This window comes from Manacus vitellinus, unplaced genomic scaffold (genome assembly GCF_001715985.3).
Source record: "Manacus vitellinus isolate BGI_N305 unplaced genomic scaffold, ASM171598v3 scaffold_7_pilon, whole genome shotgun sequence".
NCBI lineage: Eukaryota > Metazoa > Chordata > Aves > Passeriformes > Pipridae > Manacus > Manacus vitellinus.
In genome coordinates, this window is record NW_021940813.1 from 1384111 (window position 1) to 1410310 (window position 26200).

Genomic DNA, 26200 nt, shown 5'->3' on the forward strand with positions numbered 1-26200 from the left:
TGGTCTGTCCTCCCATGTCCCCCCTGACCCAGCTTCCTGTCACCTCCCTGCACCCAGCAGTGACCCTCCATCCCTCTACACACACACTTCGTGGTCCCTAAAAGCACTCACTGGGGCAATTGGTCTGCAATTCCAGGGGTAACACCACTGCCCTCCTTCCCTCACAGTCGGATACTTGCATCGTAACACGACCGCGTTGTTACTGTGCGACAACCAAGTTAAATTCACCTGGTCAAAGAGCTCCTATTCTGGTTTTTCATTTGGTTTCCCCCCCCCTCCCTGTGTATCATCTGAGTTCTTTTCAGTATATTATGCCTAACATAGGTCTCAGAGAGGCGGGGAAGGGGTGTGAATAAGGCACTGTCACCCAGCACCATTTCGATTCCAAAGGCCACATCCTTGCAGATGCACAGCACTGGAGTCAGGAGTGGGCAGAGCCTTTCCCAGCACTGCAGCTGCAGAAAGCACTTTCCCACTAGAGCTGGCTGGGAAAAAAAAAAAAAAAAGAAAGAAAAAGAAGAAAAAGTTTCTGGTTCATGGAAGAAGTTGTTTTCCTGAAACTTCCCCCGACCAGAAGGTACCTTGACCCTGCAGCTGCTCAGTGAGACTGATGCTTTTGTCAGCAGGGAGAGGGAAAAAATGTCCTTCTTCGAAGAGCAGCTGCAGGGGAACCTCTCCCTGTAGCCAGCCCAGCCTCAGGCTCCTGGTGCTGTGGGATGTCCATGGAGGGGGTAGCCTGCAGTGTGCCTACACCCAGCAGAAAGCCTGATTAGGAATTCCTCCTGTCTGTTTGGCTGCTGTTTTTCCCAGGGCTCCACTGATTTATTCTTTTATCCAAAAGAGGGTGGAGGGGGGGGGGGAGAGAAATTAGCTCAGTCACTCTGCATTTTCAATGAAACTTCTGACCAGCTCCAGTGCTCAGAGCTAAATGCCATGGACTAGAGCAAATGAGGCAAATGTTCCTGTGGGTATTTCTATCTCCTTGGCAGCACAGGGAAGCAACCATCCCAGCCAGATAAGGGCTGCTTTTGACCCCTGGTGATCCCCTGGGATCCCTGGTACACATGCTGCCCTTCAGCATTGGCAGCCCAAGGCAGTGGAGGGAGATAAGGAAGGACTTCGTGACACTGCCAGCAGGGAAAACTTGTGCACGTGCACACTCCAGCAATTTATTGCTCGTTTAGGGAAGGCAGCCTACCTGGAGCTGCTGTGCCATGCAGGTGAACTGAATTCCCTGGTCCCCAAACGAGGGTTCTCTCTGCTGATGGAATTAGCATCTGATGTACCAATCTGCTGCCAGATTCCCTGAGCACTCCCAGTCCCAGCTCCAGCAGGCTCAGCCTGTGGGAAGGAAGGAGCTCCCCAGGTTGCAAGTCTACAAGTGCACCCATCTGCTTGAAATTGGACTTCCAGAGTTTGCAATGGGGCTAAATCTGCAGCGTTCTGAAAGAATCCCTGGCTGTCGTGTCTAAAAAGCAAAACTGTGGGAGAAAGGGAGTGTCCAACCTCCCTGCTCGAGCTGGGCTCCCAGAGGTTGCTTTAAGAGCCATGTTTCATTGCTGGATTCAGCCCAAGGATTTATTTAGACAGCACAGGGTCTTTTCAGAAGGTATTTCTTGCTGCAGAATAATATAATGGCCCCTTAATCAGTGCACATGACAAGGCCATTTATCATTTGCAAGCCAAATGTGAAAAGAATCGTGCTTTTATTTTGCCTTTACTCCTGCCTCCTTCAGAGATCCCTTTTCCACCACTTTCACATGTGATCTCCAGGATTTCTTCCCCAGAGGGGACGTGTGTGTGGGGATAAGTGCTCATGACAGCGCTACATCTGCACCTCACATGGAATGTTCTCAGCTTCCTTCCCATTCCTGCCTAGAGACCACGTCAGAGATGTGTTTTCAAGGAGCCAAATTCTTTAACTGATTTTTAAATCCCAGCTAAAGCTTGTCACTTCCCCTTGGAAAATGAGTCCACGCCGAGCAAGCACTGGGAATACTTTGTCCCGTGGCTTCACTCACTCTGCTCCAGTGTTTGCACAGCAGCCCACACATGAATAAGGAAGCTGGCAAAAGCCCTTTGCAATTTGTAAGCATCTCACATCTACCTTAAGAAAATAATTATGTAAATTCTCTGCTCCCCTGGAGAGGCTTGGGATGAAAACCAAGGAGATGCAACACGAAAAAATCCTCAGGGCTGCCATTTTGCACCAGGACTCCTCCCTGCAGTTGCCTGCCCCAATTCCCTGTCACTCTGGTAACTCTGCTTTGCTCCCACTGCTTCAAACAGGCACCAGACACCATTTAGACTGCTTGGCAAATGGGATACCCATGAATTTCTCCTGGATCATTGAACCAAGGTGGCACACAGCAGCAAGGGGCCTGTGGCTTAGCTGGAGCTGATCATCAGCAGTTGAACAAAGTACCCCAGAAAAGTGCAGCCAGGTAGCCAGAACAAAAATCTTGAACAAGCAGGACAGCAACTTACCTGTGTCATCACATTGTGATCACCCAGAGAAATTGCTTGTAACAATGATAGGCAAAAAAATATAAATTTGTACATGGGATTTTTAAACAGAGTGTATTCCTTTAAACAAGCATAAATCAAACCCCTTTCCCTTTCCTCTCCTAGTATTTTGGGCTTGGTTCATACACATCTCTTTCCCCTTTCCCAGTTCCAACAGCAACCTTTGCTGTTACTGGCAAAACAAAAACAAAACTCAGGTCTCTGCTTATCTACAGAGTTGTGCCCTTCAAGGCAGGTTTTTATCACTTACATGCTGCTCTCCAGATAAGTGTGATTCAGACTGTGATTTTCCAAGAAGGTTACTGAATACTGATTGTCCGATTGCACATTCCCTGGAGTTCCCTGAACCACAGCTTGTCCATGCAAACAGTGAGTCCAGTAAACAAATGAGCTGTGAAATGAGTGCATATGAATGACATATACGTAATAAATGGTGCTGTGTTATGTCCTTGAGCACAGTGATACTCCAGCTGAGGGGGAAAGAAAAGGGAGAATACCCATACTCACACTGAGTTGGGTTCTCGTGGCTACAATAAAGTGTGTGCTGCATAAACAGGCAATCAAACTTTTTGCCTTGTGGCTCTCACAGTTACGTACAGAAGGGAAATATAGGATTTTTGAGCCGCATGCAGAAGCAACCTTTGATTACAAAATTGATCGGCAAAACAAAGTGACAGGTTTTCAATACCTAAAAAAAAAAAAAAAAAAAAAAAAAAGGAGAGAGAAATCAATCATTAGAGCAAAACTTTTCAGCTTTTTTCTCTCCCTCCCGCATTCTCACTTTGTTTTTTTCTGTATCTAGCAACGCAGCCCAGAGCTCCTCAATGCTCTGCGTGAACTTTCAAATTAAAACCTTATTTCTTAATGGGAATTCTAATCCTACTGGGACGTGTCTGCCTGCGCTTATCATCCCATCGCGGGAGGGGTTTTTTGCTCAGGATTTCCTTTGATTCGTGTTCTACAGCAGAGAAGTGAAGGCACCAGAACAGCCGGCTGCTGCTAGCAATCCTGGAAAAGCTGAGACGTTGTAGCCATTCTGTGAATTAAAAATACTGTGGCTATTAACTAAATTGGCAGCGGAGAATTCCTGTGGGTTTCCAAGATATATCGCTTTGGCAGCACCTGCATGTGTGAGAACCAAGGCAGTCTGTAAGGGCTTGCTGGCTCACTGGATAACCCCACTGTTTAAAGCTCTTTGAAAAGAGATCCCGCGACTTTTGCCATGGTAACACCCCTGTTGTTTTCCTTTGTTGACAGTGGAAGGCCTGAAAGTGGTGGAGATTGAGAAATGCAAGCGCGACATTAAAAAGATGAGGGAGGAAATGGCAGCAAGAAGCAGCAGGTAAGTTCTGCTTTGGACTTGACCACAGAAATAAGGATCTGGTTTCAAACCCGAATGCAACATTTCCGCAGAATTGAGTTACCTTCTGGGCTTAGAAGTAAAAGAGCGAGGAAACTGATAATCATTAAGGACAGTGGCTTTAATTTAACATTTGAAGATCTATAGCCATTCATCAGTTAAATTAGCTTGGGCCATGGGAACAGAGAGAAAGGTTTTGCAACAGCTATTTTTCACAGAGTGGGAATTCTTCATCCAGATTTACTGGGAGAGAGGGAATGGGAAAAGAACTTCTGTTCAGTGCAGCGTTTGGTTGAGAACCAGCTAACACTCCAATATGTTCTGGGAAAATACCAAATAAATATGTAGCAGCTCTTCTAATTATGATCTCATGCTATTATAAATCATCCATTTCAAATTCAACAAGAAATTGGGAATTTGCTTTCTAATTCAGGGGCTCACGGTGATTGTGAAGCTTGGTTTCACTGTAATTAAAACACCAGCAGAAAAAAATTGCATTTTGTACAGTACGTGTTCTCTGCTGGAAAGTGCCCCCCTGTGTCACTGAAATATCCCATTAGGACAAACAAATTGTCACTGTGAGATTAGGAATACTTCTGGGAAGGTTGCTGAGGAGGGATACACCATGTTCCTCAAAATGTGGCTGAGGAGGATTTTTCTCAGCAAATGGAAATATGCTGTCTTGACAGCCTCTCTCATTTTCTTCATCTGGGGTCAAACTCTCTGACCTTTAATCAAAACTGTTTCCTATTGAGGGTAGTAGGAGATTCACTAAAAGATTCGGACTTTATAATCACTCGCTTTTATAAATGTTGTTATCCAGACATGTCAGGAGGCACAACAATAATACATTCCCATTAAGTCTGAGGCCAAATTCAGCTGTCATATTAGCATAAACGCAGAGTAACATTATTAACCCCAGGTCTGCCCCAGATTTATACCAGCAGGGCGGATTGCAGCTCGCCCTGTGACTTGCACCATCTCTTGTTGAGGCGTGTGAGGAAATCTCGTCAGAAAACTCAGAGCTCGGGTTGGCAGCAGACGCGAAACACGTGTGCTGATATGTGCTGGCAGTGATGGGAATAAGGCATGTGTCCACTTGTCCTTCCTTCAGCTGTTGTAGGGAGCTGGGAGAGCTGCACTTAAGAGCACAGTGATGCACAGGTGGATAGAAAATTAAGACCAAAACCAGAAGTAATGGCAACTTTGTGTTCGCTGAGTTGCCACCACACACTTCGGGAAGTACGAGACTGTCTCAGCAGCCATGATTCATTCGTTTTTCAGGTCTTGTCACCTTGCAGTCTATGTTTTGTAGTATAAACAGTAATCTGTTACCAAGAAAAGGCAGAATGGGGAGTGCTACCTGTTCCCAGTGCAGCTGGCTCCAGCTGGGGTGTGGTCTTCGCCAAGGGCTCAGAGTGAGATATGACGAAAGCCAGAGACCAGCATGGGGCGTGAGGCTGGGAAGCTGTGGTAAAAATGGGTGTGGAGCTCATCAGCAGGTATTTCTGGGCACAGACACCCACACTGGCTTGCTCTGAGCTCACACTGCACAGCTGGTTTTGCTGAAGCAGGAGCCCAGCTCGCTCTGCTCTGAGTCACTCTGTGTCACATCATTATGGCAGCTGCCTGTCACAGCTCCTCTTGGTTACCTGGAGCTGGGTCTTCCTCCTCCCAGCTGCACAGAAGCTTCTCCTCCTTGCCCAGAATTCTGTCCAGGATTACCTGTACCCTAAGGGTTTGGGTCTCCAAGCAGCAGCAGGATGGGAATGAGCTGTGGATCCCTATTCCCAAGCTACCTTAACTCCACAGGAGCCATGCCACTGGCCTAAAGTGACGCCAGCCTAGGGATGCTTCACATCAGAGAAAGCTGAGCAAGCTCTCTCCCCTTGGCATGAGATAAGTAGGGGAACAGAGGCGTCCCAGGGCAAGTGGAAATGTATTTGCTCCTATTTAGACTTGTCATCCCCTGTACAGTGTCATTTGCTAGATAACGCACTGCAGCTGCAATCAGGGATCACATCCGAATTTAATTAATGTTCATCAATATGTGTGAGTGCATCTATTCCTTCAGTGACATCAGAGTGGACACAGCTGTATTCCTGTATGTTTACCTGTTCCTATATTTGCTGTTACCAAATGACAGAGTAAGGTTGAACAGCCGGGTTTATAAAAGTCATCGTGCACAGTGAGTTGTGCATCTCTCCTCTTCGGAAGAGCAGAGCAACCTCGTTTGCATCCCCTCAAATTGCTTTCTTTCTGCTTGTCTGCCTTTTGCACTCTCCACTGGCAGATGCTAATAGCATTATAGTGTCATTTAAAATCATGATCATTTGCAGATACAGTTTTACATTTGTAAAGGTCTGATGCATCCTGGCTCTGGTGTGTTCCCCAGTGTGCTGGGATGAAGGCTCCAATATCTCGCTACAGCTGGGAATTAGAGATATTTGGCTGACCCTCAGCTAACCCTGGTAGTCAGCTCCAATTAGGGCAAGGAATGCCCCAATTTCAATATTTTTATCCAACTAATACCCCACACAGTGGAGTTTTGAGGAAACAGCTTTAGAAACGATTAAGACAGCTTTTCACCAACTGAGAATCTCCTTAAACAGGGCAGGAAAAGGCAGCTGGTTGAAGTCAGCTGACCACCATGAACTGTAAGATGACACAACTTTCACAGAATTCAGACACTGCCACCAGAAATTACAGCAGACATCAATGTTAAGAAAAGACACATGGACCAACTCCCAACAGAGGAGAGAAGCACTAAAAAGAGGTGTAATACAGAATATATGAAATAGTCATAAAAGGGACAAATAAAGTTAGCGGAATGCTTTGCTTGGCTTCTTTTGGGGGGGTTCTTTTTGCTTCCTTTGGCAGGAGGCTTGAAAAATGAGAAAGGATAATCCAAATGTTAGAACTTCGGGGATAGATCTCTGGAACTGTCTGAGGCTGGGTTGGATGTGGCCCTGAGCAACCTGATCTAGTAAATGGCATCCCTGCCCATGGCAGGGAATTTGGAAGTAGATGATCTTTAAGGTCCCTTCCAACCCAAACCATTCCATGATTCTATAACTGCAAAAGGCAAGCAGATTGGCCTCACAGGAGAGTTAATAAAGCCCATGTGAACAAATACCTGGGAAACACATGCTGTGTTAAAGTATTGTGGCTGTAAGGAGAGAAACTGCTCTCCTACTGCAGCGCAGCACCTCGATGTTCTTGAAGGCTCTAAGGATGTTGGGCGTCTCCCACCACCAGTTACAGAATCACAGAATCATTTAGGTTGGAAAAGACCCCCAAGGTCATCAAGTCCAACCTTTGACCAATCACCACCTTGTCAACTAGACCAGAGCACTGAGTGCCACACCTAGTCGTTCCTTGAACACCTCCAGGGATGGGGACTCCACCACCTCCCCGGGCAACCCCTTCCAATACTTGACAATCCTTTTGATGAAAAAATTCTTCCTGATGCCCAACCTGAACCACCCCTGCTGCAGCTTGAGGCCATTTCCTCCTGTGACTTGTTACCTGTGAGAAGAGCCCGACTCCCACCCTGCTACAACCTCCTTTCAGGGAGTTGTAGAGAGTGATGAGGTCTCCCCTGATCCTCTGCTCAGCTTGGCTTTTCAATATGCAGAGGACGGAAGAAAAGCTAACTGACAGTGGGTGCTGGTGTTAATAACCAGGCAAGTGTTAATTACCTGTAATTTCTGGCAGTGACTCCTTTCCTCCAGGACTGGGGAGCCAAGCAGACGTGTCTGCCAAGTCTGTGCCTCACTGCTGTTGTCCCACATGAAAGGCAGCAGGCAAGATGGTCATTCCATCAAAATGGATGGTGTTACCCAAGCTTTCACAAGTCCTGGAGCTGGGTTGCAATAAGGCTCAGTGGGTGCCTGCACTAGTAAATAAGCACAGGTGAGCCAGTGTCCATACCCAGCATGGTCCCTGGTAGGGCTCTACCAGCCTTGGAGAAGGATGCCTGCCATGGACAGCACTGAAAGTTACTTGGTTTCAATAGAAGTGATTGAGTATCCATGGATACACAGACCCTCCTCCCTTGAATGCAAATAGATGGAGAGGGGACAACAGAGGTGTTGCACAAGGGAAGAAAATTCTAAAGAGGATCACACTTTTAAAGCATTTGAGCAGCACCACATTAGAAAGGGAGAGGTTGGGGAGTGGGGTAATTCTCTGAGATGCCTACTGAGAGACTAGAGTACTTCCAGCGTTTTTCAAGGCACTGTGTTTCCGTTCCCAAAATGCAAAGAGATGAATATTTCATTTCAGGACTAACTGTCCCTGCAAGTACAGCTTTTTGGATGAAAACAAGAGACCGGTTCCCCGAAGGGATGTACCATCCTACCCAAAGGTACCACTCACTGCTTCCTCTTCCCAAAATCCTACTACATGGTTGCCATCCTGACAAGCTCTGCTTTTCAGTGCATAACTCCCTACCCATTATCTCCTAGTTACTCTAAATCCAAAAGCCTGATCCAAAACCCCTGTGAGCTGTCAGTTGCCTGCAGTGACTTAAAGTTCAATCCTCAGTAGTCTTTAATACTTGAAGGCTCATTAGTGTTTGAAATGTTAATGAACATTTTGCATTCGTCAACATTTAACGCTCCTTTGTCTGGTTTATATTTGTTTATTCTCCACGCTCATAGCAACAATCAAAAAAACCCTACAATGTTGTACTCTAATTGAAAGTAGTGCTCCTTCCTGTTCTCTCCTAATGGATTATTTTTTAATTTAAAAAGTAATTTATGGGGATGCTTCACCCAGGGAAACAAAGAGAAAATGCGACATTGGATTCTCTCCGGAATGATTCATTGTCCCTGTGAAAATGAGTTAGTGTATTTGCTGGAGAAAACAGTAACACTGGAAGAAAAATGTCTCCTGGGCAAGTACAAGTACAAATCCAGAGTGATGAATGAGGTTGAAACCATGAAGAACACAGGATTTTTGGTCCCAGCACCAGCAGCCTTTGCCCCCAGGAGTTATTCAAAGCTGCCAGGTTGTGTCTGCTCAGTGCCCAGGTCACAGCTTGACAAAACACCAGCTCACACGTGTGCAAATCATAGTTGAACCATGGGCTTGCACACATCAAAGCTGGCTCAGCCACTCTGAAATCCTCGTGTGATGCAGGTGTGTGACATGGACATGAATCCTTGCATATTGGCCTTCAGAGCCTTACAGAGCAACAGGCTGTAAATTCTGCTGTTTATTCTGCTCTGTCTGGCAAAAGTGACCTCCAGGTCTCTGAAGCAAAGACCATGGGACTTATATTTCTTTTAATTAACTTTTGCCCGAGAGGCTTGTGCTCCTGACACTAACACACGATTTCACAAAACATATCAGTTCTAAATCAGATTTTTTTTTTCCCCTGGATAAGTATATATATCAGATCAAACCTTGATGTACTGCTCTGATATTAGGATCTTGAACTGACAACAGTTAGTTTGTATTTTTGTACTACCCCTAGACCAAAACTCACGGGAATTTTGGGTTTAGAAGTTTGGGTTCTGTTTGGAGAGATTTGCAAAATTTGTCATCAGTTGTCAGGTGCTGGATTTGTCCCGTGCCAGTGAGTCTGGGGAGCAGTGAGTACACTGAAGGGAGATGTCACTATGACACTTACATCTTGTACACAGCAACAAATCTGTACTGCTAACTTGCAGTTTTCTTGCAGAACGTCACAATGAATGCACATTATATAGGCAAAAGCAAGACTTGCCTTCTCAAGAAGGAAAACTGATCTTCAGAGATGTTCCTCCTAGGATTAAGCACCAAAAAATTTGTTGGCTCAGAAAACGTCATTCACCCTCTCGGGACAATAATCCCAAACTAGGGACAGCCATGGTAAATGGCACAATCAAAGCCACAAGGTTTTTGAGTCCCAGAATGACTCTGATGAATGGAGTCTTGGAAAGATGAATGGTGGAGCCCTGATCTCCCCATGTCTTTTAACCCTCCATGTTCCTTGTTTTCATTTTGTATGCAATTGTAACTGGTGAATGAGCTTGATTTTGTTTTAAGCTTCTGAGCGTAATGATAAAAAATCACTCGAATCTTTCAGGCTGACAACCAATTTGAAACTGTGGGCGTTCTCGAAAAAAACACTCAAAACGAGAGCATAAATCATCTGAAAATAAATATATCATACCCACCAGCTAATTTAACACTGTAAGCAGAGACACCTCACACCATCCAGCCATAACTGGATGCAGGCAGCAGAACCAGACGTGCTCTGCAGGCAGCAGAACCAGTGCAGACAGGGATGGATCTGTGTCTTTTATATTACCATGCTGGATTTACTCACTTCCCTGTCCGTAACACCTCTCTGCTCTCCTCCCTTTTTTCCCAAACCCTGCACCTCTCTGCTCTAGAAGGATCTCCATCCATCAGGCATGGACATCCTGGCGTGACCATGAGCAGCTGGTGGGAAGGGTGGGGAGGGTTGGATGGGAAGAGGGGAGACAGTTGGGAGACATCCTTGGGAAATATGGGCTAAACCCCTCGTAAAAGGAACCCCGTGATTCCCAGAGACATTCCAAGAGCAGGTCCCATGCCAGGGACAGCCCTACTTATGCCAAGTGCCTTTTTGTCTGCAGTACATGCTGTCCCAGGAGACCATCGAAGCACTTCGGAAACCAACCTTTGACGTCTGGCTGTGGGAGCCCAACGAGGTAGGGATGCCTCGTTAGCTGGCTTAGTTAACTTTCTGAGAATCAACAAGGCCAGAAGAGAGACAGTCTGCAGTGCTTTCCCCCTTTTCTGCTGCCTACTCTCTATACTTCTTTTATTTTCATGTCACACAAACTATGTACAGTAGTTTTTCCTAACAGATGCAAGGCAGATTATACTGATTATCATATCCTGATTCCTCTTTATTTTTAATTTAGTCCCTTCCTAGTGATGTCCCACAACTGATGCACTATTATTACTGACACATGAGTTCTCTCATGCCATTTTATCTGAACAAATCAATCCCTAGCGAAGTGTGTGCTTAAGCACATCATCAATAACTCCACTCAAATCAATAAGGCAGCAGGCAGAGGTTCAGGCATTGATTCACACCCCTTCAGCCAAGGGGTGTGAATCACACTGAAGTGTGTTCTGAAGAGGTTGCAAAGCTGTCTGCACGGCCAATTAGCATTTTCTTTTTGCTTCATTTTCTTCTTTTTGTTACTGCTACTGGTATTATTCATGGTCCATCACTTGTGTTGCAGGACGTTCTGTGCAAACCTCTGTAGACACATGAAGGAGAAGGATACTAAGAAGGGACAGTTTATGTAAATTCGGGTTCAGCAAATATAATCAAATCTCCCTCAGGAAAAACTCAGTGCTGGGTTTTTCCCAAGGGGAGGCTTGGGTGGTTCCAGCAGCAATCCCAGCACCAGTCTCCTTAATCACCTTCTCAACTGGATGTTGTGCATACAAGAGTCACTCTGGCTCAGCACCTGTAGTCCAACATGACAAGGAAAAAAACACCCCATACTGCATCCACAGGAATATCATATTCCCTTCAGGATATTTCCTCTGTCTGGTAGAACAAGAGAAGGACTCAAGATGGCTTGAGGTCCATCTCCCATTTGCAGAGGCTGGCAGAGCTTCCCTCGTGTGGTCAGAGGTGCTCTGCAGCCCCTGCCCCCTCTCCAGCCCCTTTTCTCTGTACCAAGGCCATGCATCTGCCTTGCCCCTAGCTTTTAAACTCCTGTCAGGTCTTTGCAGCAAGAAGGAATTACACTCTGACAGGTGGACCATAACACTGTTGGCTCATTGTCCTGACTATTAAGAAAGAATAAGGAGAAACAAAAACCATTATCCACGGATTCTTGAGTGCTGAGGGATAATATTTTAGCACAGTAACTCATTCAGAGTACTAGAAAACACTATATGGAGGCATGAAGGAGGCTAACAAGAGGGCATGGGGATTAGGCATGCCCTGCAAGGAGGAGTGCTGCTCAAAAATAAGACTCCACACAAGCTCTGCTGAGCTGAGCACCATAGGGGTTTATCTCACCCTTTTAGCTCTGGTTTGTATTTACAGAGAACATTTCAATTCTGTCAATATTTCAATTGCTTGTTTAGCAATGAGCATTTGCCTACGTGTGGGACAGGCAGGTCATAAACCATAATCATCTGTAAGCAAATGAATAATGTGCTCTGCAGCATCTCAGTAAACAGAGCTATGCAGCAAAAACCCTGTGTTCTCTTTCTCAAATGCCCTCTCACTTTCAAGCCTTAAAAAAGTCCCTTATTCAAGCTTTTGCTGCTCATCAAGAAAGCTAAAAATGAAAACTGAGATTCTCATGTGTTCAGGGGCAAGAGCTTTGGGACTTAGAGTCACCTTGTCACTCACCCAAAGCTCTCTTGGGGGGATATAGGTGTTTCTGAGGATAATTCAGCCCTTCTGGATCAAGTTTATTGTCTCATAAAGTCTTTTATGAAACTATTGCAAAACATATATTCTACCTGGGAATAGGACAAGGGGATCTTCAGCAAAATGCTGTCCATGTGATCTGAGCAAAATTCAGTTTGTGACACTGTCCCTCAGGTCTTGCAGGAAAGTCTCTTCCTGTTTGGATGACTCAAAGTCAGCCCACTTGTAACCCCATGAATTATGTTTATTCCCTGGATAAATATAAAGTTTCATTAGATTAAATCATTTTTCTGGTGAGTTTTTAAGAAAATGGAAAACTAACTCAAAAAATATCTCCAGGGCTGTATTTGTGACATTATATTCATCATGTTGGAAACTCCTGGATGGCTTTACAGCCTAAGAACCGCATTTTCTAATACAATGGCTACATTTCATCCCCTGCAGATTTAGCCTTTAGAAATGGAAATGCAGACACACAAACTCCTGAATTCCTGGAAGCCTGTTCCGTTTCTGACTGGTGGCTGCTGTTAAATGCCCAAACACTTGGGATTATCAATATCTTTTTTTCCAATACATTCAAGCCCAGATGACTAAACGGGAATGGTGGTGCTAAATTGCCTGCGTCCCCTTTTCTCCTGCAGAGCAGATGTTGCCTCAAAAGAGCTGCCTGCCTGTGCATTTCAACTATTGGGATTCCTAGTTACAGACTAGGGGGAACGGTCACAAAACTGCTGCAATTTTATAGGGTTATAACAGGAGATCTTTCGTTAAATAAGAGATCTGAGCTAAGATAGTGGAATTAGGACAAGAAACCATAAAGAAAGATGGTATTGTCACATGCCTAGAATAAATGTTTCTTTAAGGACCTCTTATTTTCTGCTGTCATTTTTCTATCCAGCTAGGGCTTGATCCATTTCTGTACAGCCAAAGCCTTTGGAGTCAGTGGAAAAGCTCCCATTGATTTCACTGAGCGTTAGAACATATCCCAGCTGAGTTAGAAAAATGGTAACGCTTTTTCCTGAGCAGGAATTGCTAAATTACTGAAGAGTGCTGGTGTGATTCAAAGCCCTGCACAAAATCTACCAAGTCAACAGCAATATGCCTGCTTCAAAAAGCTTTCAGGCCCTCTCTGTCTCCCCTCTTGCACTGTCTTTCATCATGAAACCTTTGAACATCCTTCTTTCATCGTAACGAGAGGGCTCTGCAATTATTCGATGCTGGCAAGGAGGAAATTCACTTTGCAGTGTATCATAAAGGGATATTTACCAAGGCCATAACCTGTCTGTTCCTGGCTGCAGATGCTGAGCTGTTTGGAACACATGTACCACGACCTCGGGCTGGTAAAAGACTTCAACATCAATCCTATCACGTTGAAGAGGTGGTTGGTAAGTATTTCAAATTATATATGCAATTTTTCACGTTCAAAAATCAATAGATGAGACATTTGGCCGTGGAATTACCTTCACTCACATGAGTAATTCCACTGATAGCAGTCAGTCTACACAAATTCTTAACATTTAAGTACTTCAGAAAATGTTTGCATTCTTGTGGTCACAGATGACTTTTTTTTTTTAAATTGTTTTGCATTCGTTTGCTGAGTTTTCATTTACTGACAGCAACTAATTTCTGCTGAATGCTCTTGGTACCTCCTGCAAATGGAAGCAAGACAAGTGTCATCAGATACGGGCAAAAAAAGCCAATAATCTTTAGATGTACTAAATCACAGGGAGCAAAAGAGCAGGCCAGGAAGGAAAGGAATTGCTGAGAAGCTAAATAACTTCCTTTGCTTCAGCCTTTAATGTTGAGAATGTTGCAGAGATGCAAGATGTGATAAAGATGAGATAATACCAAAAGTGAGATGTCTAAGGAAGAAACACTGGAATATTTAAAAATCAGTAAGTTTTCAGGTACAAGGAAGAGCATAAGAAAGCATTTGCTAAAAAGATGAAGAATATATTGTCTTTCTTAGAAAAAAAAAATCACGTTCCTATAGAACTGTAGAACAGGAAATATTTTATCCGTTAATCCATTGTTTAAAAAGGATCCAGGGATAGCCTGAAGAATTATAACTACTGAAACTTACCCCTCTCTGTCTGACAAATTGATTGAGATAATAATTAAAAACATCACGGTGGGAAGTTCATTACACAGATGTTTCATACCAGTCCTGTAGTGAAGACCTACATCTCGTTAATCTCTTCTAATTACCCGGAGAGTTTGCACGGAATAGAGGGCACTGTTTTACATGATGGATGTAGACTCCCAGAAAGGCCTGAAGAAATTCCACAAATTCAGAGAGTGGCTAGAAAACACAAAGGAAACACTGGGTTCATCACATGTTGAAGCACAGCAAGAGCAGGAAGCACCAGTGGCTCTCACTGCTTGGTGTCCTGCTGCAGGGTGAAGCCAACCAGGCACAGGGCTGAGCAGGGTCTGGAATAAGGGATAAAATGTCACCACAGAAGGCATAAGGCTCACCTGACATTTATGCCTAGCACTGGTGAAGCCTTTTTAGAGAAATAGTATGACTACCTCAGAGGAGACACAAAAAAAAATGATCAAGATGTAGGAAATATCTCCCCAGAGAAGGACAAGTGGAAAGCTCGGTGTTGTCGGTCTTAGAAAGCAGCTGAACAGAAGGGGTGGGATGAAACCAAATACAAACAAGGCTGGCACAGAGTAGATAAAACAGAAAATCTCCTCCTCCTGTTTCACAGCCTGAAAACATGGGAAACAAGGTGATATGTCAACATGCATCAACACGCCACCCACACGCATTACTGCAGGCAGCTCCCTTTAGCTTGTGTCTCCAAGTAATTTGTTACCACCAGCATTCAAGACAGATTCTTTCTGAACAACAAGGGGGGTTTATTGTGTATTTTCTACGAAGGTAGAAATGGGATGAGGTTCCCTTTCTTAAACACTAGCTTTGCAGAAAGAAAGATGATTAAAAAAAGCCCCAAGGACTCTTCTTCCAGCTATGATACTTCCCCAGGCACACTATGGGCATCGATGCCTTGATTTTAGGCAACAGCATCAGTGTGAACTTAAGTGGGTTGGAAAAAGCCACCTTGTGCCTACACTTGCTTTTTTGCTCTCACATCCACTGGCTACAGAAATGTGCCAGAAAGAGGAGGAAAGGATGACTAATACAGCCCAGTCACTCCATCCCTTCAGTGCTCTGAGTCAGGAGTCCCCTGGGATGCCCTGGGCTCCAGTGCTGGATGTGTACATTACACCCATGCAGTGTTGTGCAGTGCCTGAGCACAGCCAGGGTGTCCATATGGAGGCTGTGAGATATTGCCCACCACCTGTGAGCCTGGCTGCCAACCATCCTGTGCCATTAGTTATTCATTTTAAAATAAATTTCTAAAAACCTTGCTGCAGGATAATCTGAACAGCATTTGCAACAAAGCCCCCAAATATTAAATAAACAGTGAAACCCCACAGTTCTCTTGATCTAATCCAGAGCTTTGAGGCTTGCTAGAAGGCAGATCCAAGGTTAAAGGGTTTGATACTGGTGGGGTATGAGGACTCTTGAAGTAAATTCAGTATTAACTGGAGAAGGGACAGGAATTCTGCCCATGACATTGAGTCAGGCTCAGTACCTGAAGCATGTGCATAAGGGCTCTCTAGGGTCCAGGCTACAGAGGATTCAGCAGCAGGGTCCAGCAGTCCTGCCAGTGCTTGTCTTTTTTGTGTGGAACAGGATACCAAAGGCTATCCAGAGCATTGGAATAGTGACTGTGCCATGTGTTAACCCAGCTGTGCCAGCTTCACTCAGCCAGCCTGGTTGACAGTAGCGAGGACAGAGGGAAAGACAGGCTTCACCTTGCCTATGGAATGAGAGCACAGAGCCAGGATCTGTAGAAAGTTAAACCACACAACAATCAGCCCTATGAGCCCATAAAAGCTAAATCTCTCCTGTGCTGCCTGGCTTAGGAAATCCACACAGGTGTAGGGGTGCTACAGTGAGTGCATTCACATCTTCACTTTGCCAAGCAACACGTCCCCAAAGTGCCACCTCTGAGCATTTGCAGATGAAGTAACAACCCCATTTCAGCCTTCAGGATTTCAGAGCTGCAGTTTGCACTCAGCAAAAGAGGGGAATGGGGATGTGCTCTGAGTTCTTCACACTCCCCAAAGTCACCATTTAGCCACCACACACTTTGAAATACAAATTCAGCACAAGAGAATAGAGTCCTGTCTGAGAACTGAGGTGCCATTACAGCTGTGCTGGGATGTTTACCCATTGCCTGATGGTATGAGAGAGAATTTGCTGTGAGCTTTACCTGCTGAATAATTCTGGAAACACAGAAATCTCTCCCCCTCCCCCCCAGGAAGGCAGAGTGTGTCAGAGGGCCTTGTGCTGTCACTCTGTCCTAAGCAGAAAAGACTACTGGGCTCCACAGGGCTCCTCTAGGGATATACAGTGATTCCAGGGTGGCTGGGAAACAGCTCTCCTGTCCCTGACTGCTTCGTTCCCTCTCTCTGCAGCTGTGTATTCATGACAATTACAGAAACAACCCCTTCCACAATTTCCGGCACTGCTTCTGCGTGACCCAGATGATGTACAGCATGATCTCGCTCTGCAGACTCCAGGTATGACCCCACCTCAACAGCATCACCCCATTTCCATTGTGGGGCCCACTCATCCATCCCATTCCAGACCCCAAGCACCTACACAGCTTTCTGAGACTGCTGGGAAGCTAAATTCACCTCCTGGATATCCCCAGTTTGTACACTGAAGCTCTTTTGACTCTCTGATAGCATGAAACATCCAGGAATCAGATCCCAAAGCCTAATGAATTATGGCCTGTGGGTATGGTCTTCATCTGGGACACAGAATGTTCTCCACATGTGTGCTTGCACCTGGATGAGCTCCTGCAAATAATTCCTGGCGTGCACTGTATGCAGGATTCACATTCAGCCTGTACTTTGTCCCAGACTATAGGCATCAATTAATATCATTGTCTGGATAACCTACGTTCATATATTAATTTAATAAAATAAAATAATAAAATTTAAAAATTTAAAAAATAAAATAATAAAATTTAATATAATAAAAGCAGTACAAAACTGCTTTTATTCAGTTATATTCCCCCTTTTCTTCTCCGCAGTTAAACACCTCAGTTACTGGGTTAAATCTGTTTTCCTGCCAGTAGGAATATGAAGAAAATCTTGCTTTAGTGGAAGTTCATCCTATTCAGAAGCTGTGGGAACACAACATTTAATTTTTCTCACTCTTCTCCTGACTTTAATTAATGCAGAACACAATGGCAACTGAGCCACCCTCCAGCCCTCCCTTAACTAATCAGGGTGCTCAAATAACTTGTAAGAGACTGTTCTAATATCTCAGTGCTTTCATATGATCTCTGCAGTAATAGCAAGTTTCAAGAAAATTGCCTTCTCTGAGCTGCTGTTATTTAATGCAACAAAGGCAAATCTGAGTCATTTTTACTGGAAGGGAAGACAGAATTCTCTTTCTTGGCTGGAGTAAATTCATCTATGGAAAAATACTTCTCTTTGCTCAGATTTGCATTTCTCTAAAGAGTAAATAAAGGGGATTTTATACTTCTTTTCATTTATTATGAGAGGGGAAGTAGAAATCACAGTACTACATTAATGTTTTGTATTTCACAGGAGAAATTTTCCCAGATTGACATCTTGATTCTCATGACTGCAGCAGTGTGCCATGACTTGGACCATCCAGGCTATAACAACACGTAAGTCTGTCTCTTGCTTTCTCTCCCCTTTAAAATTTATTGGGAAGGTAATACCAGTTGGCATTTTTTGGCAGATCAGGTTTTCCTTCTCACAGCTTCAGCTGGCCGTGACCTTTCCCCAAGGCCCTCCTGTTCATTCACACGTGGGCCAAGGCAGAGCTTCGTGCAGCAAGCTCGGGTCTGGGTTGGGGTTGCCAGCTGTCCTTGGCTCTGTAAGGAAAATGATTTTTCAGATTTCTTCCAGCGCTTGCCCCCTTGTTTTCCTGAGAAAACAAATGAAAAAAAAATACTTTACAGATGTTTAGAGAGATATAAATCATTATAACGGAATAATGACACTAAAACGCAAAGGGGGATTTAACTTATGCATTATTTCATGATTATAAATCATGAAGTCATATCATTCTATTTATTATCATGTGAGGAAATTATTGTTGTTGCCCCACACACACACTTTTGTGTGCGTGTACGTGTGTGTGAAAAAGAGAGGGAGAATCTAATTTATTTGTAACGATTCATTAAATAAAGGCAGAACCCAATTCTGACTGGGATCAGTGGGAATCTCTCAATTTGATATTAGTGGGGGTTGAATGGAGCCCAGACAGTTCCTTCTGGATTTTTTTTCCATGTCATTTTAAACTACAGAGATTTGGTAAAATTTAAAGAAGGAAAAAAAAAAAACCAACAACCAACCCTGTGGGGGAATTAGTGCCTGAGATGATATTAAAGTAATATCTATTTTCTCTAAAAATCTGATTTAGCACCAACAGTCAAAAAAACCAAACTGCAGCTAGTTGAATAAGCCTTGAAAAGGATGTAAATGAAAGAAAGCAGCGTGGTTTAGAGCAGCTGGTGTGTGTCTGCAGGAGTCCTCACTGTTTCTCTCCACGTCAGCTACCAGATAAACGCGCGGACCGAGCTCGCCGTGCGCTACAACGACATCTCCCCGCTGGAGAACCACCACTGTGCCGTGGCTTTCCAGATCATTTCCCAGCCGGAATACAACATCTTCTCCAATGTCGACCAGGACCAATTCAAACAGATAAGACAGGTAGGAATTCTGCTCCCGTCTGGGCTGTGCAAACTGTCCCTGAAGGTGCAAACACGCACGGACTTCCCCGCGAGTGAATCGCTCTCCCTACGGGGTAGGACAGAAAAAAGCCCCTCACACTGGAAGGATCCAAGAGGGGTTCTTGGAAAATTTCTGCAGCAGCACTCCCTGGGATGTCTTGCTGAGAAATAATGAGTACATCCTGACTATTAAAGCCTATGACATTTTGGGGGGAGATATTTATATTATTTGAAGGAGCCAATTAGCTCTGGCTGGGGAATGATTAAGCTGTCATGGTAGAAGTTTATGCTTCAAGGGAACATTTTATTAATGGCTACAAAGTGGGCAAAGCAGAGCACTTGTACTGTTGGAAGAGGGTCTGGTGGACTGGGAGTCTTCACAGTTAGCTCTGAGACAGTGAACAATGCTACAATTCCCATTACGGCTTGAAGGGCCAAAATTTGATCTTAATTTCCACATTACACCTTCCTTACACACCAAATGGAAAAGCAGACTAATATAAGGCCTTGGATACTGGTCTGGTTGGAGTTACTGATTCTGCCAGGGCATGGGAAGCAGGCTTGGGCCCAGAACTGATCAATCTGTATGAAAATCCACAGCTTTAAATTAACCACGTTTTCACACCATAAACTCTGCCTAGCAGGGGGATGCAGAGCTCCTAACACATTGACTGCATCTAGGTATTTCAAAGCCCATAGTGCAAAGAGGATGAGCACAGACAACATCTGCATCTCATGATTTTTGTCTCTTATTCAGGCCACTAAGAGTCAGCAGCAAAACCCACAGTTTTGGCTCCTTCCAAGGAGCCAAAAATGGATCTTGGCAATCAGAGTGCGGCTTTTAACATCCTGTTGTACAGTTTGCTTTTCTACAATTAGTCAATCAGAAAGGAAAAACCTCAATGTGTCTCTGGAATATCACAGCAGTGTTACAGATCAATCCAACCATCATTTTCATACACCATAAACTCTTTATAACCCTCTTCCAAGTTTTCTTGACAGTTTCAAGTCAGAAATTTCCCCTTTCATTATGAACAATGTAGTGTATCTGAGGCATTCCGTGTGTAAGAAAGACCCTGCTTAGCTCTGGAATAGTAGACTTTGTAAAGAATGTCAAGTTAATATGTGAACATGTTTTCTTTGCTAGGGGATAATTACATTAATCCTGGCTACAGACATGGCGAGACACGCAGAAATACTGGACTCTTTCAAGGAAAAAATGGAAAATTTTGATTACTCAAATGAAGAACACATGACCTGTGTAAGGAAGTTTTGTGGATTGTTATTTTTCTGTGCATAAGTGTGAAAGCTTTTAGATTAATATTTGTTTGTTTAAAAACCAAGGTTCAATATATAATATCAAAAAAAGAATCCTTCCTACATTCTCTGCCCCACCAGAAATAATTACAATTTGGAAGTGCTCTATATAAAACAGATTATTCTGGCTTTAGAAATCCTGCAGTCCCATCAGGTCCATTACTGTGGGATAAAAAATATCCACAAGAGCACAGATTCTAGACTCCTTTACTTCTCAATCCCATTGTCTTTGACTTCTGGGGAAATCTCTCCCCAGCTACCTCTGAGTGCTACACAAAAAGCTTAATGGTCATTTGTGCCTGAATATCTTCAGGCAGCAGATAAGTGCACGTCCCCCTGTGACACATCCCAGTGCTACAGGCAGGGAAACCAAGCCAGAGGGGGAAAAAGTGATTTACAAAGAGTAGCTGAGAGAGGGGAAAAGAGCCCAGATCATTTAAGACCTCTGATTTAATCCTAAAACTGTCCTTTCTGGTTGAAAGCATTGCCTCCCACTGCCTTGTAAGCTGTGGATAGGGGGAAAAGGGCTGGCATCAGGATTGCAGTATTAAAGTATTATCCTCTTCCAGCTGAAGATGGTGCTGATAAAATGCTGTGATATCTCCAACGAAGTCCGCCCGATGGAAGTAGCAGAGCCCTGGGTGGATTGTTTACTAGAGGAGTATTTTATGCAGGTAAGAAGGAGGGAGAGATGCAATTGCACAGTTTTCTGCTTTTCCTGAAGCCCAACCTCAGCTACAGGTGCTCCCTTGTCTGACAGCCCAGTCCAGCTCTAGCTCTGAACAACCTGGACTAGTGGAAGGTGTCCCTGCCCATGGCAGGGGGTTGGAATGAGGTGATCCTTAAGGTCCTTTACAACCCAAACCATTCTGTGGTTCCATGGAAGGGCTTCTATTAGAGAAAGTCAGAGAAGGAAGCCAGAAAGAGAACCTGCTCAGAGGCCAAGTGGATGCAACTGATTGCAAATTTCAGAAGAAAGACAAAAGCAACCCAGAAATCCTAATGCCAGCAGGCTGAAGCTTGTCCTCTGTAAAGCAGCTGCCTCTCATGGTTTTTTGACAAATATATTATTTTTGAGCCAAAAAGGACAAGAGCAGTGGCAAGACAAAGTTGTCAAGTAAATTATAACAAATATCACACAGGAACTAGTTTATTTTCACTGCATGTGAACATCCCCCAAAAGAGGAAGCAGAAGACTTGCTGGGGCATGGAGAGTCAGACTTAAAGCTTCACAAACATTGCTCCTCACTGGATTCCCAGCTGAACACAGTTTCTGGTGTCTTACAAAAGGATCCCTGGGTGAGCAGCCCTTGGCTGCCTCTGGCACATGGGCTCCTGAGGTGCATGTCCGAGCTGCAGTGGGATCCCAGCCCACACACAGCTGCAGTGCTCTGGGGAGCAGATGCCACCGCTTTCCTGGGTGTTTTGTCTGTACTTTGGTCGGCTGCATGACAAGGAGGGCTTCTCACAAGAGACAGACATTTCGGGTGGCGTGTCAGAAACATTTCTAGCTCACTGCATGTCCAGTTTTTCACTCAAAATTACAGTATTTCCATGCCTTACTGTTTTGGCCACCCAGCAAAGGCACCATGTGCTGAATGATCCAATAACTGGGAGATAAAATCTACTACAGTGTCCTTCTTGCACACACAGTCCATGACCTCCTTGCACATGAACCCACTTAGAAATAGTTAGTTATGTGGTTAAGTAGGTAGCTTGACAAACCCTTTGCACTCAGTGGAACTACTCTGCGTTGACCTGGCTAGCCAGAACTACTTCTAATCATTAGTAAAGAAGGAGATGTAATTTCTGCTTGAATAGCTGAAAATAATCACTCTCTGGAGAATTATGAGGAAATTACAGACCTACTCCTCCTCTTTCAGAGCAACAAGAGCCATTACCACCTTTCTGGATGCTCTGAAATATTTCATCTCACAAATTCAGTGGGCTTGCAAAGGGAATTAGATGCCCTGTAAGCCTGGGGGTGAACACTTTCATGCTAGTGCTGAGTAGAAGTAACTGAGCAGAGTTGTCTTTATCCAAATGTTGCTCTCAGCAAAGCAGATACACTGGCCTGAGGGAAGCACGTTGCTACTCTGTGCTACCTTCAAACACCTCTGTGATCTGCGTCTGAAGGCTACTGCTCTTTAGCTTGTGATCAGCAGTACTTCATTCTCCTCACAGGCTTCTAGCCAAGATTTATATTTTTAATTTTGGATTCGTTCCAGAGCGACCGAGAAAAATCCGAGGGTCTTCCAGTGGCGCCGTTCATGGACCGCGACAAAGTGACCAAGCCCACGGCACAGATCGGCTTCCTGAAGTTCGTCCTCATCCCCATGTTTGAAACAGTAACAAAGGTAAGACACCCAGGGCCAGAAGCAGAAGGGGACAATGCAGAGCTCCAGTGTTTGCTCCATCAGGTGTTCACATAGCCAGGGAAATGGGGATGCGCCGTTCACACCCTGCCTTCCTCCCTGTTTTTTAGCATGTACTATGAAAGGATGTAGGAAGTTCATGAATGCAACAGGAAATGTTGATGTTCTTTCTCTTGTTTTCACCTAGCTATTCCCAGAAGTGGAGGAGGTGATGCTCCAGCCCCTGTGGGAATCCAGGGACCACTACGAGGGATTAAAACAGATAGATGATGCTATGAAAGAGGTAAACTCTACATATCTCTTTGATATAGTAAATATTATGACTGAATATGCCAAACGTTGTAATTAAACTGCAGCTTAATTCCCAAACAGCAGGAATGCTTATGGCATAATCATTATCATGAGAATCACATCCAGTACACCTGGCTGGGGAGAGGTGTGTGCTACAAACAGTAAGGACATGTCCTTGCAGAGTCCACCAGGTACCACACAAATGTGGCCAAGGGAAGGGAGCTGCTTGTAGGAGACAAAACCCAGGGATAACTTCCTGAGGGGAGCACATTAGCAAACACCTCCTCCTGGAGGGATCTGCCTTCCACTGGGAAGGAGTTAGGCTGGCCTAGACTGCAGCAAAATGTCCTGGGGCTGGGCAGTTCAAGGCATTGCACCACCCATGCGTGAGTTTATTTTCTGGCAAGGAACTTCCAGTCACGTGTCTGCCATCAAGGGTGTGCTTGAAATTTTATGAGGAATTACTCTGTCATGCACAGCACCCAGGAGGATTAAACACACAACCAGTGAGGCCATTTTAAGGCTCAGTGGGGACCTCCATTTACAGAGCATTTCTCATTTTGACGTGTAGGGCTCAGGGGAGGGCCACTTCTCCCTGCTGAGGTCTACGACAAAACCTCCCCAAGTGGAATCACAGAGTAGGGGTTTTATGGCATGAAAACATTTATGTAGACAGGATGCTATCAGCCACTCTGTCATTAAAATAAATTGGGAAGTGCCCTGGAGCACAAGTTGTGCTGATATTGTTTGTTATGTGGGAAATTAAGGTTCATTCACTTGATCATCCATGAGTGGAATAGCAGCTTTCTGGTGTAGGTCCCACCCCCTCCCAAGTGCTTTGGAGGAAAAGCTCCTCAGGAGCACAGATACTAAGGCTGGTTAATCAAAGAGCACATGCTTTGAGGGCACTAAGTTTTAAAGGAGAACAAAGTCTTTCAGACATACTTCAGTTTGGAAAGGAGCATTTCTCAAATGAGGGAAAAAGAACTCAAATATGACTGTCAGACGGTCTGAGTCTCATTCATCTTTCAATTTGAGCTGAGATTTTACTTCTGGTTTACAGAAGCCTTCAAACCAGCATTTTTATAGAAACTGATGGAGCTTTAATTGCAGTGTATTGGCACAAAAGGTCTTAGGAAAATAGGAGCTGCTGGAATTCAGAAACACCCCGAAACAAGAGGATCTAATGAATAATCTGCGAGCCTAGTGCAGTAAGATGACGAGAAAGACTGAGGTCTGTTTACTCAGGACATGCATCCAAGAGCTGTTTGGATGAAACAGTGCCTGGGATGTTCCAAGCTGCCGGCTATTACTTCCCAAGAAATGTGGCACATGCCTCGTGGGGAGCTGGGCGTGTGACTCACGGCAGCAGCGGCGCTGTGTGAGTCAGGGGCACTAATCCTGCTCTGCTCTTCGTTTTCAGCTGCAGAAACAGAAAAGTGAAAGCTTGACAGCCGGCAGCACCGAAAAGTGAGACGAGAAAAGCCCTTGAACGAAACACAAGCCCCGAGGTTGCTCCGGTTTTGAGAAATGCTGTATTTGCCAAACAGACGTCAAAATCCAGCTGGGACCGTGCATGAGGAGAAGCGGCAGGGATGGATGTCCTGCCTGCCTGGGCACCTCATCTACAGCCTGCAGCCTCCTTGCACAGGCGCTGCCGCCGTCGGACGCCGAGGGTTCCCCACGCTCCAACATTCCCAGCAGGATTCCCCTGCGGACAGTGCACAGGCTGCAGCACGGCTCAAACCTCCAGCAGAGCTGCCTTTCTGGTGACCAAACTGTCAGCCACAGTGTGTAGAGACAAATCAGAGCTTAGCTAAGGAGCTTTTCCTGGAAAGTGTTCCATTGGCATCCAAAAACACCAGAAGAAGTTGTTTTAGTGAAGATTCTCTATGTGTACAGCAGTATGCTAATTACAGCACAGCTTAACAGATGCTTATATACTGACAAGGGTCCTGGCATACATTTTTGTTTGCCCAGTAGGCCCTAATTACACATTTCTCTGCATTATTCCCTGAATTTTATAGTGTTCACAGTGCATTCAGAAGCCCAGCATAGTGGATGCAATTTTCTTTTTTTTTTTTTTTTCTACACTAGAAGAAATCAGAAGAAACCTTAATGAGTTTGCAGGGTTGCTCTGTGGCCTGGTACAGCTGGACACCATGGGATCCTTCAGCATGAGTAAAGAAGGAGCACAAAGCTGAAACCACGGTGCAAACACATTTTTATCCTTGCTGATGCAAAAAAGCAACAAAAAAACCCCTTCAAAGATGTACAGATTTTTGGTTTTTTTTTTTACTTTTAAACTGATCTGCTAAATAATATATTCTTCTACAGAAATGGGTGTTGTACTTGTTTCTTTTGCATATGCATGCACGTGAGAGCTGTTTGTGCTTCCTAAAGACAAATGCTTTCATGATGAATACGAGGTAATGGGCTGTACAGGAGAGGGGAGGGATGGTTCTCCTTCAGAGGAGAGGCTTTAGAATTATTTTTGAGGTACATATGCATCATAAGTGCAACACCAAAAGAGCTCCAGTTCCACTGATGGCTTTGTAAATGTTGGGAGCCAAGCTCTGCCCAGTGTTGCAGTTGTGTGAATGGACAGCCAGAAACACTGTGACTGACACCTGTGCACCACAGGTGCACCACAGGTCTCTTTTGTTTTGCAAAAATCTGTATTATTTCAGCAGCTCTTCAGTCTCTCAGGGAGATACAAATAACTGTGAAACTTCCACCTCTCTGTCCTGTTCCTACCTGAAAGTTTCCAGAGACCCAGGAGAGACTCTCAGCTAGTTCTCTCTGCTGGTGCCTTCTCATTTAAGCAGCTTTTCCTGTGTGGTTTTGGGCTTTCTGCTGCAAACTGGGAAAGGGTCTGGTCCCTGGGTTTGAACAGATCCCAAGATCCAAGCACAGGGTCAGCTCCAACTTACACAGATATCTTCATGAATGGATGAACTAAACCCTAGTTTTGATTAACCTCAAACTTTTGATGCTTGAAAGTTGAATCAGAATTATGTGGTTTGGGTCCTTTGTCTTTACTAAATCTTTTAATCCAAAGTACATTGTGACCCAGATTGTTCTGCTGTGGAATTTTTCACTTCTTTTTGACAAGTAAATTGAATTTACCATCTCCATTCAAGCGGATTTC

General features: G+C 44.6%; 1 protein-coding gene across 7 annotated transcripts in view; it reads left to right on the forward strand.

The window, feature by feature from the left end:
- Window positions 1–25306, forward strand: part of PDE9A (phosphodiesterase 9A) — a 49800-nt gene extending 24494 nt beyond the window's left edge. For all 7 annotated transcript variants that reach the window (XM_008932068.3, XM_018083978.2, XM_018083980.2 and 4 more), the window contains 12 exons: window positions 3784–3868; window positions 8174–8255; window positions 10498–10572; window positions 13568–13654; window positions 16767–16871; window positions 17913–17995; window positions 18890–19046; window positions 20214–20327; window positions 20953–21057; window positions 22612–22740; window positions 22946–23041; window positions 24473–25306. In XM_008932068.3, the coding sequence (XP_008930316.2) occupies window positions 3784–3868; window positions 8174–8255; window positions 10498–10572; window positions 13568–13654; window positions 16767–16871; window positions 17913–17995; window positions 18890–19046; window positions 20214–20327; window positions 20953–21057; window positions 22612–22740; window positions 22946–23041; window positions 24473–24523 (1169 nt within the window). In that variant the 3' untranslated portion in view covers window positions 24524–25306. The remainder of the gene's footprint in view (window positions 1–3783; window positions 3869–8173; window positions 8256–10497; window positions 10573–13567; window positions 13655–16766; window positions 16872–17912; window positions 17996–18889; window positions 19047–20213; window positions 20328–20952; window positions 21058–22611; window positions 22741–22945; window positions 23042–24472) is intronic.
- The last annotated feature ends 894 nt before the right edge of the window (window positions 25307–26200 follow it).